Here is a 17,584-nt window from a genome sequence, read left to right as displayed (position 1 = left end):
TTTTAATAGTTAAAGGGCCACCATGTACTTGAAATCTAGCAATATCATGTACTACACTTGCCTGAGCTGCCTGCAAAGTTTTATGAATACAATCTCTTTTCTGTTTTTAAAAGCTTTTGCCACTATATGAAAGACTTACATAACAACCCAACTGAATGTACAAGAGAAACACTGAAACCAACTGCATGCAAAGTGCTGTCAAATGCACAAAATAAACAAAGTGGGAGGCAGAAAGGGGGAAGGGATTACAGAAAAAAACCTTCCAATCACAGTAATTTTAGATATTTTCTGTAACACTAATAAATAAAATGTTTCAGACAGAAGTGCAACTTTTTAGAATCCATGTTTTTATATGTAAGATTAATAACATGGCCAGAATTGGCTCCTCTGATCTTTCTCCCACTATGTGGGAAATTATACTTTACTGAATATAATTACAACGTAAGTTTTAAAGTCCTGTAAGGATGCTAAAATCAGTAGGATTTTCATCAAATTGGCTGTATCAACCAAAATGCCTTTGATTTAGTGGGCAGATCTTTTGAAGTTGGAGGCCTTCAGCACTTCAGAAAAAAAAGCTTTTTTTTTTTTTTTTTTGCATTGGCAACTTTCAGAGTCTTCTAAATTTGATCCCAACCAAGAAAACAAAGCAAAAACAAAGCAAACAAGGCAAACCACACATTTCTGAGAAGCCCCAAGTAGTGGCTGCCAGACTTCAAATAGTATGCTATCTGAGTCAGACTTATAGCTTCCAGTATTAAAGGCTCTCAAATTCTAAATTCATATACAGTATCTTACAACTAAATTTAAACACATGTACAGACTTTAAGGTGAAGACAGAAAATAGATTTATTCAACATTACATAGTCCTTTACTGTAATTAGAGGTACGAAGGTTGCTTTGCATTCCCAAGCAGTGATAAGTACCTGTATAGGATAGCTATTAATACCCTTTCCCCTGTTTTTTCTTTTTCTCTCCTCACTGTTTACAAGAATGGACAAATTACCACTGTTCAGCCATGACTAAATATTTCATCTTAGCAGTCATAAGTTACAGACTACAAATACCAGTTTTGCAAAGAAAGAGGTAAAGATATTGCTGTTTGCCATCTACTGTTTCCTTCCCTGCGCTGGAGAAGATAATCAGAAGTGGACTATCATCAGGGGCTAGAGGAGAATAGTATATACACCTCAAAATATGGATTGTGCTGCCAAAGTAAAGTCTTGAAGTTCTAGGATTTAAGAAATACAGCGTGTGGTGGGACAAATACTGACAGATGCTTCATGAGGTTGAGGGTGTGGATGGAACCACAATAAGAGATCCAGCTGAGGAACTACCATTTTCTACTGCCTCCAGAACAGTAGAGAGCTTAATATTTCTCTTCTTATCCCTCATCTGCGTAAGGGTAATCAGACAGGGGTTGTCATTTCTCCAAGGGTTGTTTTTGTTTTTAATTTATACATTAGAGATAAATACAATTGATACTTTGATTACCTTAAACTGGTTAGGATTCAAATCAGGAAAACCTGGCCACCCAGCTTTGAAGTCTGCATTCTGTTTCCCGATCCTGGGTACAGACTTCAAAACCTGCTGATTGCGCCTATTACATACAATTATCTGGCTTCCCACAGACTGAATGGCTCACCAGCCCCTCAGGAAGAGATACAGGAGCGTGGTGATTTATAGGCCTGCCAACCCCTCATATCCTGCTGGAAACTCATATCTAAGAGAATGGAGTTGGAGGGTAGGGATATCAAGGAACAGAATTACTAAACTTTGCAGGAACTTAGCTTCTTGACATCCTGCTTTCCACAAACTTCTTTTTCAAACCCTCAGAAAATGGATTCTCAGCAGGATAGAGAGATATCAAGAACAGAAATCTCAGGGGAGACAAACTTCTGGGCAACCTGGAGGTCTGGTTAACCGAGGTTCAGAACACAGAGGTTTGACTGTACTTGAAAAAAGTAGATACCCACATACCATCCATATAAGAATATACAGTTCATTTTTCTTTTTACTTTATTCAAGTACTGTATTTGAAATCCTAATTGGATTTTTAAACCCCATTTAGCGGTTTTCGATCTTTTCCATTTCATTACCCCATGTTACAACAGAAGAAAATTTGGGATCCCTCCTGTCAAAACCAAGGGTAGGGTGATCATGACCCTGGATTGAGAAGCTGTGATTTAGAGCATGATTAAGGTTTTATCAAGTTAAAATATTTTATACAGTCCAGCTTGAAGGCAGTTAGACAATACGTTGACCTGCCAAGCAAAATATCAACATTTAAGAGTGGGCTAGATAATGCTAAGCTCTTCAGGCCAGAGACTGACTTTTGCATTTCTTCTATGCCTAGCACGCTGTGGTGCTGCTACCAAAAACAACTTAAAATAAGACAGAGAAATTTACAGTAATATTTCCCCATTTTAAAATATAACTCAATTGAACACTCTATGTTTGTGTCAATTATGACATCGAATTCCTGTACTAAAATGTTTCATATGAAAACATTTTTAAAGTTACAAACCTTTTCTTGCAGAGTTACACTTCAAACCATCAGATCTGGTGAAATCTATGCTTACATAAGCTCCACTGTCCAAATTCGAAGTACCATTTTGGAGATGGCAAGTTGGTGCATTAGTGCTTGCCTCACAGTTCATAGAATCATCACGTAAATTCAAAGCTATGTAGTTTAAGCCATTCTGAAATCCAGTTGAAGTATCCCTGGACATCTTGCTTTCGTGACCATCAGAAATGTTTTCATCAGGTTTCAACCAAACATTGTCAAATGAGGCAGAGCTGTGTCTTTTGCTACTATCAGTAAAGAAAGAAGAGGAAGTAGTCACAGCCCCAGCAGAAGAGAATGTTTCAGAACTATGCCTTCTTCGGCCTTGTGGGTCAGCTCGAATCACCTTAGGTCCCATGGGAGGATCAGAGCTAGGAACAGAGAAGCTACCGCTACCTGCATATCTGTCAACAACGCACAGTCGATTTACAATGGAAGGAGGACTATCAATCTTTATACCATTGCTGGATTCTGCGGTAAAAGGCCTAAGTGGTGTCGTTGCCATGTTGAAAGTCATCTCTGTGTAATCATCAGCCCTACTACTTGTACTGCTAACACAAGCAGTATCAAATGAAAGTCTAGCATAGTCATTTGGCTGGTTTCTGGGGATACTAGAACTTGCATAAATTGAAATATCTGTTAAAGAATTTGACAGTTCCTTTGCTACTTTTGGTGACTGCACATCAAGGTCAACACTCATGTAATCAGAAAGTGGTGACTGTCTGTGGTCACTACTCGATCCTAGAGATGATGGAGATCCTTCTGCAGATAAAGAATATGGTGTATTACTTGCTTTTTCACTGAAATCAATATTTATGTATTCACCAGGGCTAGCTGGCTCAGGTGGAGCTGTTCGATCATACATTCTTGGTATAGTATTACTTCCTCTTGTACCTAGGGGAAGTTTTGTAGGCCTGGTAGCCCTGTTCTGTGCAAGGCCTTCATCTGACACTTTCACAACTGATGATTTAGAAATGCCATTAGCTAATGGCTCACTGTTGACACATTTGACATTTTCATGTTCACCATATAACAGTTTTCCAGGTGAGGACATTGGAACATATTCATTATGATCTCCATTTTGTCCTGATAACGTCTTAAAGCTTCGTGGCAGAGAGAAATATGAACTGATGCCTTTGGAAACAGTGTTGGTATGAATACAATTTGAATCACTGGGCTGTTTTGGAACTGCTGAATTACCAGGTGACATATCCATATACTCATTTGTCACTTTTTCATTACCCCCTTTAGAAATAAATCCAGCCAATGGACTTCGTACAGGTGAAGAACTAGCCCTGGGAAACATCATCATATATCCTCTGGAATCCACCTGAGATGACGACCAAGAATTACTAATCTGTTTTGGGACAGACACACTTTTAGGGGTCATTGGCAAATAATCATTGTTGCTTGTGAGCGAAGATGCAACTCCTGGCATCATTGGCATGTATCCATCATCCCTGGCTTTACTTCTGCTTTGGTTACATACAGAATCAAGGGTAGCATCACTGTAGTCAGGTTCATGGTTTTCTTTTAATTTCGGTGATTCCGAACAAGGTAACTGTCTGTGCCTTCCTGCAGAATCTTCATCTAAAGAAGCCGTGGTTTGTGTTGTTTTCTGCTGCACTGTTGCAGAAGCTGGTTTAGTCAGAGAATAAGTTCTTTTTCTGAAGCATTTTTCAGCTTCCATATAATCATCCCTTGAGCTATCATCTGTTTGCTGTTTATTCATGGACATGTATTCACTTAAACAATTCTCTTCTCTGATAGGTGGTGTGTTTCCCAAAGAATCTGGAGTACTACTTCTGACACGAAAGTACCTGAAATCCCCAGGGCTAGAGCCATATTCATCAGAAGAAATAAAGCCCCCATCACTTGGGGACCCACAGACAGATGAACTGGAAGGCCTGGTTAGTGTGTCTGAGGCAGAGCCATGGCCACTACTGGAAGAAACACTAATGGGGCTGGTGGTGGAGGGGAAATGAGACACTGGCAGGGAGGCAGACCTGGTATGATAAGAAGAGGTGAAAGCTGCTCTGACATACCTTCCACTCCCTTCTTGCCGGCCCAAGTTCATCCTTGCAGTGTTCAAATGGATCAGACTTCCAGTCACTGATCTGAAAGGTCTGGTCATTGTCCCTTCCCCTTCACTAGATGTTCTGAAGCGGTATGAACTGCTATTCTTGGTGGTGGGCGGAGTCCCCCCAGTAACACACTCAGTTCTGGATCTTCTCTGCAAGCCAGTCTGGCTAGGAGGCAGGTTGCCCAGATGCCTCCTAGTGGTGATAAAGGAGATAGGATTGGTACCACTGCCACCACCAGATGACTGGCTCTTGCTGCGGGGCCTGAATTCTGTGAAGGCCTTGAGAGCTTTCATGGTCTCTAGGAAGGTCTCATGCATATTCTGGGCAACTACTGAATCATCCACTTGCATCCACAGTTCACCAGGCCCAATGGAAGCAGATCTGCCCACCTCAATAAAGAAGAAGTTCTCTGAGTGCCCACAGCGGCGGATGTTCATTAGCTGCAAGTGGACAGCAGGTACCTCTGAATTCAGCTTGACTAGGTAGATAGCCTTGCTAGATAGACACAGCCTGTACACCCCAGTCAGGTTCTTTGTCTGCCCCAGTCCCTTGGGCTTCACATTAACCTGCCACACCTCCTTGTATATGGTGCCTGGTCTAAGCGCAGCTCCATAATGCTCATCATCCTCATCCATCTGCTGATCTGTCTGGTCCTCCTGTTCTAAGAACCCCCTCTTGCTCTGGTTCATGAGCTCACTGATCGCCTGGTACCAGGCCTCCTGCTCCACCTCATTCTCAGCCAACATGGCAAAGTATTCATCCTTGGTATAAAGGGCAATGATGTACTTATGCTTGGCATCTGCCCTCCGGCTGACTGTGAAGCACTGGTACAGGGGGATCACTCGCTTGGGAGGGGGGCAGCAGAGGATAGCAGACCCACTAGCAGCTGCCGCTGCCCTCAGGCTGCTCTTGAACTTCTTCTCACTGTCATAGTATTCAAGCCTCGCTGGGGCCAGGTGGCTCTCCGCCCGCAGCACAAAGTAGCGCTTGTGGCCATGCTTCTGCTTCCTCAAGTAGCCACATTTCCTCACATCATCCCCCACAGGAGCCATGGAGGGAGCAGCTGGCAGAGGAGCTCCTCGTGCTGGGGTGGCTGGCTGGCCACCTCGCCCACCAGAGAGGGCCCCTCGCCCTGTGGGAGCCGCAGCAGCGGGCACCTCCTCCTCCTGCACAAGGCACAAGGAGGCGCTGGGCGATCTTTTCAGCAGCAGCAGCAGGTGGTGGGGCTGAGTGGGCGGGTAGGGGCCGCTCTCGCCCAGCTCCTGCTGCTCCTCAGCCGTAGTAGCAGTCCTAGGCACTCCAGCCCCGTGGCAGGGGGCGACCCCTCCTCCAACGCTCCGGGTGCCCAGCTCCGCCTCGGCGCCCCTGACCGCGGTGCTACCACCTCCTCCGCCCGGGCCATTCATCCCACTCGCCATCTTAGGGGCCAGAGAGCTGGGGTAGGGGGGAATCCGCCCTCACAAGGGAAGCGTCCTCCAAGCGCGGGTGGACATGAGGCGCCGGAGAGCTCCGCTCCGCACACGAGCTCGCCAGTGACTCCAACGCTCGCCCCTCGCTCACCCGCTCCCAGCCGGTCGCAACGCGCCGGGCTCTGCTACTTTCACTCACACAAGCTGCCTCAGCGGCACCACGGCGAAAACATCACGTGACGCTGCAAGGGAGGGGGAGGACGAGTACAGGGGACGGGGCGGGGCTTCAACCAGCCGGGGGCGGGGTCTTCTGTATTCCAGTGTGTAGAGTGAGGGTGAGAATGGGGAGCCGAACGGCCTCCCCCTGGAGTGAGAGAGGAATATACCAATAAGAGACGGAGACAGCTCCTAGATGGCCCAATCAGGAATCGGGAAAGGTGGAGGGTCTGTGCGCATCCGAAAGAGGAGAGGTTCTGATGGATCGGCAGCGCTTTGGACCAATGAAAGCCGGCAACAGCTTCTGCCTGTCGGCGACGTAGCAAAAAGAGAGGGTCAAAAGTTAGGCGGAGCTTAAGGTGACTGGCAGATGGATGGACAACTTGTGTATTGTCCAATCAGCGCTTCACACACAGAGATACGGGAGACGGAGGCGGGATTTGGCGTGTATGTGGAAGAGTGAGTACAACGAGAGGTGAGGATTTAGAGTAATTAGCAGCCGGATATGCCAGTCAGCGCTTGAACTGCCTCCTGCCCCGTCCAATCAGTACCTCCGAGTGACGTAGCGTACTCCAACTATTTTTTTTGAAAGGAGAACTTCCCACCCCCTCCGCTAGGTTTATAGTTTGGAAGCAGCAGTGATTGGCTGCTGAGGGAGCCAACCACAGAAAGTGGGGAGGGAGGCGGTGGCGAGGAGGTAAACAACCCGTCAGCGCGCGGGCGACCGTTGGGGCCGAGTGCAAAGGCAACCGTCCCTGCTGCTTCAGACAGGGGAGGGGGCTGGAAGGAAGCCCCTTACACACGGGCTGAAGAGAACAATGTAGCATCAAAGGGCGGAGAGCGTATCAGAGAAGGGAAGAACAAGGAGGGCCCTTCTTCTCCCCCACCTGCGGTGCCCACCCCCACATGCAGACTTACATAGTATAGTCATACCATACATACACGCAGTTCACACGTACATAGGGCACAGGCTCAACTCCCATGCTTGCCCCCCACCCACAGGCTCACCTCCCATAAACACAACGCGTACCCCCAGACATGCAGCGCAGGCCACTCACAGGTTCACCTCCCATACACACAGCTTCCCCTGCCCATACGCACAGCACACCCCACCCCACCCACAGGCTGGGCTTTCCATACACATGGCTCACTCCCCAACATACACACAGCACACACCCCCCCCATGCATACAGTGCACCCCACCACCAGGCTTGCCCTTTCCATGCACAGAGCACACCACCCACAGGCTCAGCCCCACCCCCCCATGCACGCAGCACTCACCCCACACATACACAGCGCACCCGATTCACAAGTTTGGCCTCCCATGCACACGGTGCACCTCACCCACAGACTCAGCCCTCCCCCCGTGAACACAGCACCCCCCCACACACACCCCACAGGCTCACCACCCACGCACACAGTGCACCCCAACCACTAGTTTGGCTTGCCATGCACACAGTGCACCTCACCCACGGGCTCAGCCCCCCCCCATGAATGCAGCACCCCCCCACACACACACCCCACAGGCTTACCCCCCATGCACACAGTGCACCTCACCCACAAGCTCAGGCCCCCCCTCCCATGCACACAGCACACCCCATCCACAGGCTCACCCCCTCATGTACACAGGGGCCTCCACCACAGGCTCGCCCCCCACACACACAGCACGTCCCGCAGACTCAGCCCTACCCATATACACATACATAGTACAGACCATCCCACAGGCCCAACCACCCCCATACACACGCACCCGTACAGGTTCACCCACTTTATAGACACCACCACCACCCATATATGCACAATGCACACAATCCCCTAGACACCACCACCCTCCCAATACACGTACAATGAGCATTCTCCAAGATCCACCTCCTCTACACACACAATGCACATTATCCCCCAGGCACATAGTCCACATACACACACTGTCTATTCCTTCAGATCCATCCTCATAAACACACATTTTACCCAACCCCACAGGAACATTGTCTATATAAACAGTGACCATTGTCCCAGACACACCCCACGTATTACACAGCAAATTCAGTCCTCAAGGAGTCTATACCACACTAGCCCCCATATATAGACACCCAATAACCCCACCTACAGAAAACTGAGCCAGCTTTTTCAAATGCAAGGTGAAATGGGTCCCCACAACACCAAATGTATACTACTCAGAGGCCACCAGTACTTCCAAGTAGGCCAGAGCATAAGCCAAGGGTAGAAGTGCCACAATGAATCTCAGCAAAATCTTTCCACAGCTCAGGAACTTGCTGCCCTTAAAAATGACATAATCAAACCTCTGGTAAGGGAGTTTCAAAGGCACATTGGCATGGTGAAGTGCTGTGATACTCGGCAGTCCTGTTTTAACATGATGTAGCTGTCTATTGATGCTGTGCTAAGAGGTATTGATATGGGTCACCTGTTTTGATGTAGTGTATCATACATAGTCTGATACACTTTTGATAGTGTGCCACAATTTTGATGCTATATAGCACTGCATTAATCAAATGCAGTCATTTTTAGGCACTTGTCACTGTTTTGACACAATGTGGCACTTTGGACGCTGCGCTGAAGCATACAGATGTATTGTGTTCTAACATGGCACAATGCCATTTCATTACAGTGCAACACCCTTATGATATACCGCATCTCCATTTTGATACAGTACCCCCTATCATTTTGATGCAGTTGTCACTATTTTGAGGCAGCACGGTACCAATTTGCCATAGCACACAGGTGTCTACCCTATGGCCTGCAGGCTATAGATGGCCCACCAGAATATTTCATAAGGCCTAGGGCCTGCTTCAACACAATATACTAATGGCCGACTCATTAGCATTTTATTGTCATGTTTACATAATTTTAGTTTAATTATGTGTTCTTTACTGTTTTTTATAATTTTGATACACATTTTATGCACTGATTTCTTTCTGTCTTTTTAAATAGACAGTACTGTACATAACCACCTACCTAAATACTGTATATACGAAACAGAATCTGTTTGGCCCTCACAAGGTTGTGCTCAGGTTTATGTGGCCCTCCTGTGTTATAAGGTTGGGTGCTACTGTCATAACACAATGACATTTTGACCCTATTTAGTTGCATATATTATTATATTATGATATTTTGATGCAATGTGATGTCTTGAAGCTATATGACATGGCATGTCAATAACATAACCTAATGAAGCTTTGACTCAACTCCACAAAGTACTGACAACACCTGACAGTAGAATAAGTGAGAATCAAGCACTGGGCAAATGCAAGAAGACAAGTTGTAAAAGGCAGCATTGGGGTCCCTTATCTTGGCATTTATTTTACAATTAAGTCATGGATTGACATTTGTGTCACATAAATTTCAATTCCCTCTTCTTCCCCCTTGGCTAGATAATATGTCTCTCTGAGTTAAAATAGAGAACCAGAGATTGTCAGGGAGCTGGTCACAGCTTCCTGATTCAAAAGCTGCACCCTACAACAGCTGAGAACAGTGGATCTCTTTCCCACCCCTTACCTGCCTTCATCATGTCCCCTTGCTCTTTCAATACATCCCTTCCTGGGGTGGAGGGGGCAGTCAGTCAGTGTAGGAGCAGGCTGAGCCAGCTTTACACCATCCAAGAATTGCACAATCATGCCCATAAAGTGTAACAGCCAAGAACAGAGACAATTTCAATTTCTCCTTACTATTGTGATTCAGTAATGTGGTATTTGCCTAACAGTGGAGTGAAGGCAAAAGTGTTTCCTGTTAGTTTCAAGCATTCCATAGAGTTCTGGAGTACAGACAGTTGTCATTCTCATCTTTAATATTAATTTCCAGAAAGATACTAAATTAAAGTATATTTAAAGTTAAGGTTGAGTACATCTCAGTAATATAAGGGTGAAAACAATCCTTCAGAATATCTGCTTATATCTGCTTGTTTATACCTGTTTATGATCTGCTGCAAACATTATTTTCCTAACCTGCCACTTTGCCCACGTTACCCCTCTTTTTGCATCCTTCCACTGTCTCCCCCTTCTCTATTACATCAAACATAAGCGACTTGTCTTCAGTTTCCAGGCACTTCACTGCCTATCCCAACCCTACCAGTCATCTCTCATTCATTATCAAGATGTCAACTCCTGCCTGTGATTGGTCCATGATGCCAGCCTCCGTCGCCCACTTGTTAAATTTTCTAGCAAGCACCTTCATGCTTTTTCTCATGCTTGGGAGGAGCTCCCCGTAAACATCAGCAAAACTACCTCATTAACCTCCTTAAAAACCCTCCCTAAATCTTTCCTTTTCCATGATACCTATAAAAACTTGACAGTGGGTAGGCTGCTGGTGTGCTGAGACCAATTGCTGACTAATATTATCTCATTGTTTCTTTGTACTCTCCCATGTATCTGGCTGTCTCCAACTGTTGTCTCTTGTCTCACACTTAGATTGTAAGCCCTCTGGGGCAGATGCAATCTTTTTGTTCTATGTACAGTGCCAAGCACAGTTGGCTCCTGGTTCCTGACTAGGGCTATTGGCTCTCATGGAAGATGGTCACAGATGAAACCCCATGCTTTGAGTGTTCTTAAATCTCTGACTGCCAGAAGCTGGAACTGGATGACAGGGGATGGCTCGCTTGATAATTGCCCTGTTCTGTTCATTCCCTCTTAAGCATCTGGTATCGGCCACTGCTGAAAGACAGGTACTGGGCTAGATGAACCATTGGTCTGATCCAGTATGGCCATTCTTATGTTTTTATGCTAATCTTAAAATATTCAAACATAATCAGATATAGAAATTCACAGCTAAAACACACAAACAACTTTAACTCTGCCCTGTAGTGATGTCATGCATTAACCATACAATTATGATTAGTGCATAATCATATTTGTAATCTCAGATTACATTTAAACTGATTTGTAAAGTCTCATTCAATTTTTTCATTTTTTTTCTCATGGTGTCATAGGATGAAGTTAAGATTGTTTGGATGTCTGAATTGTGCAGTTCTAAACCTTAACATCTTTGGATTTCTTTTGACACTCTGTAAATGCTGTTTGAATATGAAAAAATATTTTACAGTTATTTTTAATAATATATATATTAAGGAGTTTGAAGCTGTGGGATGAGAAGCTCTCTCTTTTTGCAGGCTCCTCATAGCTGGTTGCTGAAAGATATATGTGGGGGAAAGTAAGGAAACACTTTAAAATAAAGGATTTATGTTTTTTTGTTTGTTTATATTTTGGTCAGAGACCTCTGGGCTTGTTTGATAGCAACTATGACTAGGCCGTGTCAGTGCATAGCAAAGAGCACTGCATCATCAGTGTTTTCTACTTAATTTTTTTTTCTGTTTATAATTCCTTAGTACTACTATATATCATTCACAATTTCTGGGTTCAGAAAAATCACATATCCATAATCTATGCAAAATTCAATCATTCTAAATCTTTTTTTAAACCAAGTATGCTCAGGGGAGCAATTGGCTGCACACCCAGTGGATGTAATAGAAACGAGTTTTTCTGACAATGTTTCTGTGGCTCAGCAGGAGTACTTGGCCCTCCCTAGACTCTTGGTCCTTCTTATTTATCTATGGATATTGGGGAACATTGAAGTTCGTTTGATAACTAAGTTACATTCGCGTACCCTCACTCATATTAGCAGAAAGAACAACAAATTTTGTTTTGTTTGTCTTCAGATAGATATTGTTTGGAGCCTTGGGTACATAAAGCTATAAAGTTTGTGGTGGTGAGTTTTTCTGCCTGTTGACTGAACAAAGTTGCTTACCAGTATGTGCTGCCCTTGCATTACTCAAATCAATTTCTAGCAGGGCTTAAATTCTCATAGGGTATTTCCTGGAGCCCCCCACACCCCACCCCAAATTGGGGCTTGGGACTTCAGCCCCGCCAGGTGCGCCTGGACTCAGGGCTTCAGCCCTGCAGGGCACAGCAGGGCTTGGGGCTTCTTCGCTGTGAGGCACGCCGGAGCTCAGGGCTCTAGGCTTCATCCATGGGGCCCCATGGATGCCCTGAAACCAGCTCACAGCCCCCCAGAGGGCTATGGATCCCTGGTTGAGAACCAACAGCATCAGGCTGGAGTCAAGGGTTGAAAATAATTACCGGAGCTCCGCTCTGGACAGCTCTGGCTGAATTTAAGCCCTGATTTCTAGACATACTGGGGTGGGATTTAATTTCAGTACATTACAAGCTACCAGTGCAATATTACCTTGGGAATTTTCACAAATTATTGTATGGTTTATATGTCAATGTTTTTTTCATCTGTCCATCCTATTTCCACTGGCTATTAGTCTGGAATGCAGCTTCGTCCTCCTTCAACCATAAAGGTCTACTAGTCAGGACTCACTGTCCAACTCTTAATTTTTATTTCTGTAAGATCAAACTGACCTAAGTTGGAGATGGTGAAAAGCTATGCTATCCCATGAAGAGCTTAGGGAAGAATTATGCCTGGTGTGCAGTGGGACTGCTGAGGCTGCAGTATCCTAAAACAATGATGTAACTTTGTTTCATGCAGTGCAGCCAGGCTGTTCTCCAGTCAATGCAAAGGGAAGTTAGGGTCCTCTTATCCTCTTTTCAGTGCAGTATGGGAGCAGTTCCTGCAGTCCTTTGAGTGCAGGTGCTGCAGTTATGGTTGTCTTTGTGTTGCAGTAATGACAATTTTTGCACACTTTTCACACTCCATTATGCACCTGCATAAGTGCTTATTATAAAATGTCCAGAAATTTGGAACCATGATTTTTAGTGTCATTTTCCATAGCTAGTCATCAGTTCTACAAAATAGTGTAATTAAGAAATCACTGGTTGGCAGAAATTTCACATTGATCCAAAATGCAGAGCCATTTACATCATCTGCTGCAGAATCAGCAAGAGGCAAATAAAGGGATCCTGATGTCCATGATGAAATTCCACAAAGAGCAGTAATATCAGCTCTATTAAGACATGACCTGAAAACAAAGAATCTGAGAAGCTAAGATGTTGTTAAAGCTAGTAATGAGTAACAGAGTAAATGCAAATGTATGCAATACTATGAGAGTTGGTGATCATTTGGGTTTCCTTCTTTGCCATCTCCAACACTTATCCTCCCTATGCTCAGCTGTATGCCTGGGAGTGACAGCTACTGAAAAGCAAAAAAAGAAGCAAGTCTTTTTAAGTGCTACCACTCTGTGGTCCAAATCAAGTCTCATGAAATGTTCATACAAGAAAACAAATGCACTCCAAATCACCCAGCTGTCTGAACTTGGGTAAGAATATTGCTGAGGTACTATATTATCTCATAGTGCCAAAATCTGGCCTTTAAATTCCACCTGCAGTTCAAGTTTTTCATTTTCCTTATGGGCAAGTTTTTACATGGGAAACTTTGGCTATTCATGTGGAAATTATTCAGCTTGAACAGGCAAATGCAGTTTACATGTGTCACAACTGAGGACAACTGCACCTGTAGATTCCCTCAGTTGTCCAGCAAGGACACCCACTTTTAGGCTTCAAGCTCCCCATCTGTTTCCTCTCTTGAGGGGAGACATGTATCCTTGCTTCTGATTGGAATATTTCCAGGCTGCAAAGTTCCCTGCCTCTACTGTTCGTTTCTCAGTAAAGATGTAAGAACGTAGAGGCCTAGAACTGAAATCTTGGGATTGGGGGAGGAGGTGTGTATGGCTATCAGGTGGGTGGCTTCAAAATGTTGATAATGGAGGAAGTATATTAACATCTTCCCTCCCTGCTAGAGAAGGTATATACAGTGCCACAACAACACAGACATAATTTCATTTTTAATACATGTCTCAAACGTATTAATCCTAATTTGATACGGTTTAATTTAATTCAGTAAAATTTATTTTAGTTCCATCCAGTTTGTTCAGGATAATACAGGATATTGTCAGTCTGTCACAATATATGCATATCTGAGACTTTGCACATACAAGAACTTGGATGGACAATACTATAGGTGCAGGTAGTTAATTTTGTTTCATGAAAATTATATTTTACAGGTCTTTGGAGCGGAGCCCAGAGCTGGAGTGTGGAGCAGCTCCGGAACAGTGGAGCTGCAGGTTTTTGCCTGGAGCTGAGGCGGAGCCGGATCAGGGCTTTGGAGCTGTGTTCCGGCTCCGCCTCAGCTCCAGGCGGAGCTGTAGAAATACATTTCTAATATTTTATTAAACATTTTAATAAACAACACAAAAAACAATGTAACAGTTCATACAAGGATTTAGTCATGGCCAGAACTCTTCACCTCTCAGTCCCACTCCAGCTCCAAAGTAGCCTGGCCTAGATAACATCTGTACAGTTCTATTCTCAATATGGGTTTAATGAGAACCCAACAGAAAACTGTATCAGCACAAGGAACCAAAAGGAAATCAAGACCATGTATAAACATATCACAGACAGGCTATTCTACTTTTAGAAAGAACTGCCCATTATGTCCTGGTGAAGTCAGAAAATGGGGAAATTGTGGCAATATTTAAAAGTTGGAAAACAAGTAGGGAGGGAAGGATAGCCTTGTGGTGGGTGCTGGACTGAAATTCAGGAGATTGTGGTTTAGTTCCTCATAGCCTTGCTGTGCATCCTTGGGCAAATTACCTAATCTACCCTGTGCCTCAGTTCCCCAGCCCTAAAATGGAAATAATAATACTTCACTATCTCAAAAGAATGATTGTTAGGTGAAATCTATTAATGCTTCTGAGAGGCTAAGGTACTATTGTGACAAAGCTATCTGAGGACTTCCTTGTAGTAAATTAGCAGAACTTGCCATCTATCAAAGTCCTTTGAATACGTACTTTTCCTGTTATGAGCTAAAAACTAAAATACTCTTCATTCAACTATTTCATTTATTTTTATTTGTGAGTATTGGACTAATAGAAACCCTCACCTTCACACCATTTGAAAATAGAGGGGTTTGAATTTAAGATTGTATGAAACAAAGAGATTAAAAGTCTGAGCTTTAGAATTGCCAAATTCAACTCAAAGGGAGTTCTGGGTGCTCAGTACCTTTAAAAATCAGATCCTAACTGTTTACTTGTTCTGTCATAAACCCTTCACCATCTATGTAATCCTATCACGTAATTGTCTACTGAAAATACTCAAATGCTTATTTTCTGTACTGTTTGTATAATTGGGGTTAGTGCCACCATGCAGTGTAAAGAACCACAAACAGTGTGTTGTTTTTCAAAGGCATATGGTCAGATTTACAAACCATTTTCACACTGGATAAGGAATGAATACTAAGATTATTCTGTGTATTTGGTTTTTTATTTGTGGACATTTACTATTAGATTTTGGGTTATTAGTGATGGGGATCCTGAATTTATTTGGAAGCCTTGTGCAAAGTTTTATTGTGAGAAACATAAAGGTTTATTTTGATTTAATCTGTGTCAAGTATAGATTTTTGCTGGATCTTAAGACAGAATGGTATACTAGGCAGGATTTAAACAACCAAACTTTTATTTTAAAATTTAATATTGTCTCTGGAGAAAAAGCAGGGTGGAAGAGGAGGAATAGTTTTATAAATAACTTTGAACAAAAAATGGTGCACAGTAAATTCCTAATTTTGGGTCAATTTGGCAAATGCTCATGTTCATGAACAGAAAAAGCTAACAGGACCGGCTTGATACAGGCATAATATGGGCTTCTCCACACAGGTTAACAAATGCACCTTCCTGTTGATTTCCTTTCTGGTACTCGGGCTCTTCTGAACGGGTGTTATCTATTATGGGGCCAAATCCTAAGTGTATAATTAACAAAATACCTCTTGGATGTGTGAATCAAACTATCTAAAGACTACAGTTCTGCCCATTCTGTATTTTTCCAGGTGGTTTGACCATTCCAGTTGTTATTTCAGCTCAATAGATTTATCCTGAGAAATTTACTAAATTAAAAAAAAAGGGCTTTACCTGTCAGTTTCACTTTTTCTGTGGGAAAGATCCATCAGTCCTACAAGTAAGTCATGTCCTCCCTGCCTGATAGTGGAAGGTTCATGCCAGGATATGATAGCCTTGGCAGAACAGGTTTGCAAAGTATGTCTAACTTCTTACGCTTTCTTCAGAGGGCAGCTTCAATTTAAGAGCCTATCTTCTCCTTGAAGGGAAAATGTTCCATTCTCTGGGGATCAGCATGTTTTTAACATGAGATGGCACAGCAGCATCAATCTTAAGGAACTGAGTGTATATGGGCTTGTCTTAGAAACAGTAAAACTTCATGAACTGACAGAAGGAAAAAGTTTTGGTTTGTGGAACATTGGTCCACCTTCTATGTGGAGAGGAGACTCTGTAGTTTGGATGGCCTCCACCTTAGTACAAGAAGGACCAATATCCTTGGGGACAGGCTGGCTACAGTAGTCACAAGAGGATTAAACTAACCGTAAAAGGGGATGGTAAAAGGAGGGAAGATATGAGTACTCAGCACAGAATCAAGCTGTTGAGAATACAATCAAGGAACCAAAGGACACGAAGAGAAGAAATTCTTGAATTTCCTATACACCAATGCTAGGAGTCTAGATAACAAGAGGAATTGGAATTGCTCATTTATGAGCATAAATTCAATCTAGTTGGTATTACTGAAACCTAGTGGGATGATTTGGAATATTAAAATCAATGCTTACAACCTGTTGAGGAAGGACTGAGTGAGCAAAAGGGGAGGAGAAGTGGTACTGTATGTCAAAAATGGCATTACCTGTCACTGATAATTTTCTTCTGAGTTATTTTGAATGCCTTATGGATCTATGTCCTAACAAATAAAGCACAAGATGGGGTACTAATTGGGCCTGCTCTGGACCACCAAATCACGTGACTACATTGTTACGTACCTATCTACAGTATGGAGGGGAAAAGGCTGTGTGATTATGGGGAACTTCAATTTGAGTGACATGCTGCCAATACTAAAACATTACTGGAATTTCTAAACATTAGAGATGACAATTTCCTAACTCAAAAAATGTTGCAGCCAACACAGGGGAATTCTTTATTAGATGGTATCCTAGCCAGTAGAGAGGACTCACAGAACTAAAAATGAATGCTAAATTAATGGTACCTTAGGTACAAGTGATCATGATTTGATCACATTTATAATGTGCAAGCAGAATAAAGTAATATTCAGACCGGTAATATATATACCTGGTGCTTTAATAGGGGGAACTCAAGTAGGAGTAGAGATGTTATTTTACCTCTGTATTTGGCACTGGTGTGACCACTGCTGAAATACTGTGTCCAGTTCTGGTGCCCACAATTCATGAAGGATGTTGATCAACTGGAGAGGTTTAGAGAAGAGCCACAAGAATGATTAAAGGATTAGAAAAACATTCATTATCGTGATAGACTCAAGGAGCTCAATCTGTTTAAT

General features: G+C 43.5%; 1 protein-coding gene and 1 long non-coding RNA gene across 2 annotated transcripts in view; one reads left to right on the top strand and one right to left on the bottom strand.

Moving 5' to 3' along the window:
* IRS4 (insulin receptor substrate 4) overlaps window positions 1-6,277 on the bottom strand; it is a 37,238-nt gene extending 30,961 nt beyond the window's left edge. The window contains exon 1 of the mRNA XM_084639967.1: window positions 2,525-6,277. Coding sequence (XP_084496093.1) covers window positions 2,525-6,065 — 3,541 coding nt within the window. The 5' untranslated portion in view covers window positions 6,066-6,277. The remainder of the gene's footprint in view (window positions 1-2,524) is intronic.
* Window positions 6,278-6,643: 366 nt separating this feature from the next.
* Window positions 6,644-17,584, top strand: part of LOC311526640 — a 49,274-nt gene continuing 38,333 nt past the window's right edge. The window contains exon 1 of the long non-coding RNA XR_014713076.1: window positions 6,644-6,747. This is a non-coding gene — a long non-coding RNA (uncharacterized lncRNA). The remainder of the gene's footprint in view (window positions 6,748-17,584) is intronic.

This window comes from Lepidochelys olivacea (genome assembly GCF_965140295.1).
Source record: "Lepidochelys olivacea isolate rLepOli2 genome assembly, chromosome: 9".
Lineage (NCBI taxonomy): Eukaryota > Metazoa > Chordata > Testudines > Cheloniidae > Lepidochelys > Lepidochelys olivacea.
Note: the sequence above shows the minus strand (reverse complement) of the source record. Positions and strands in the feature narration are given on the sequence as shown.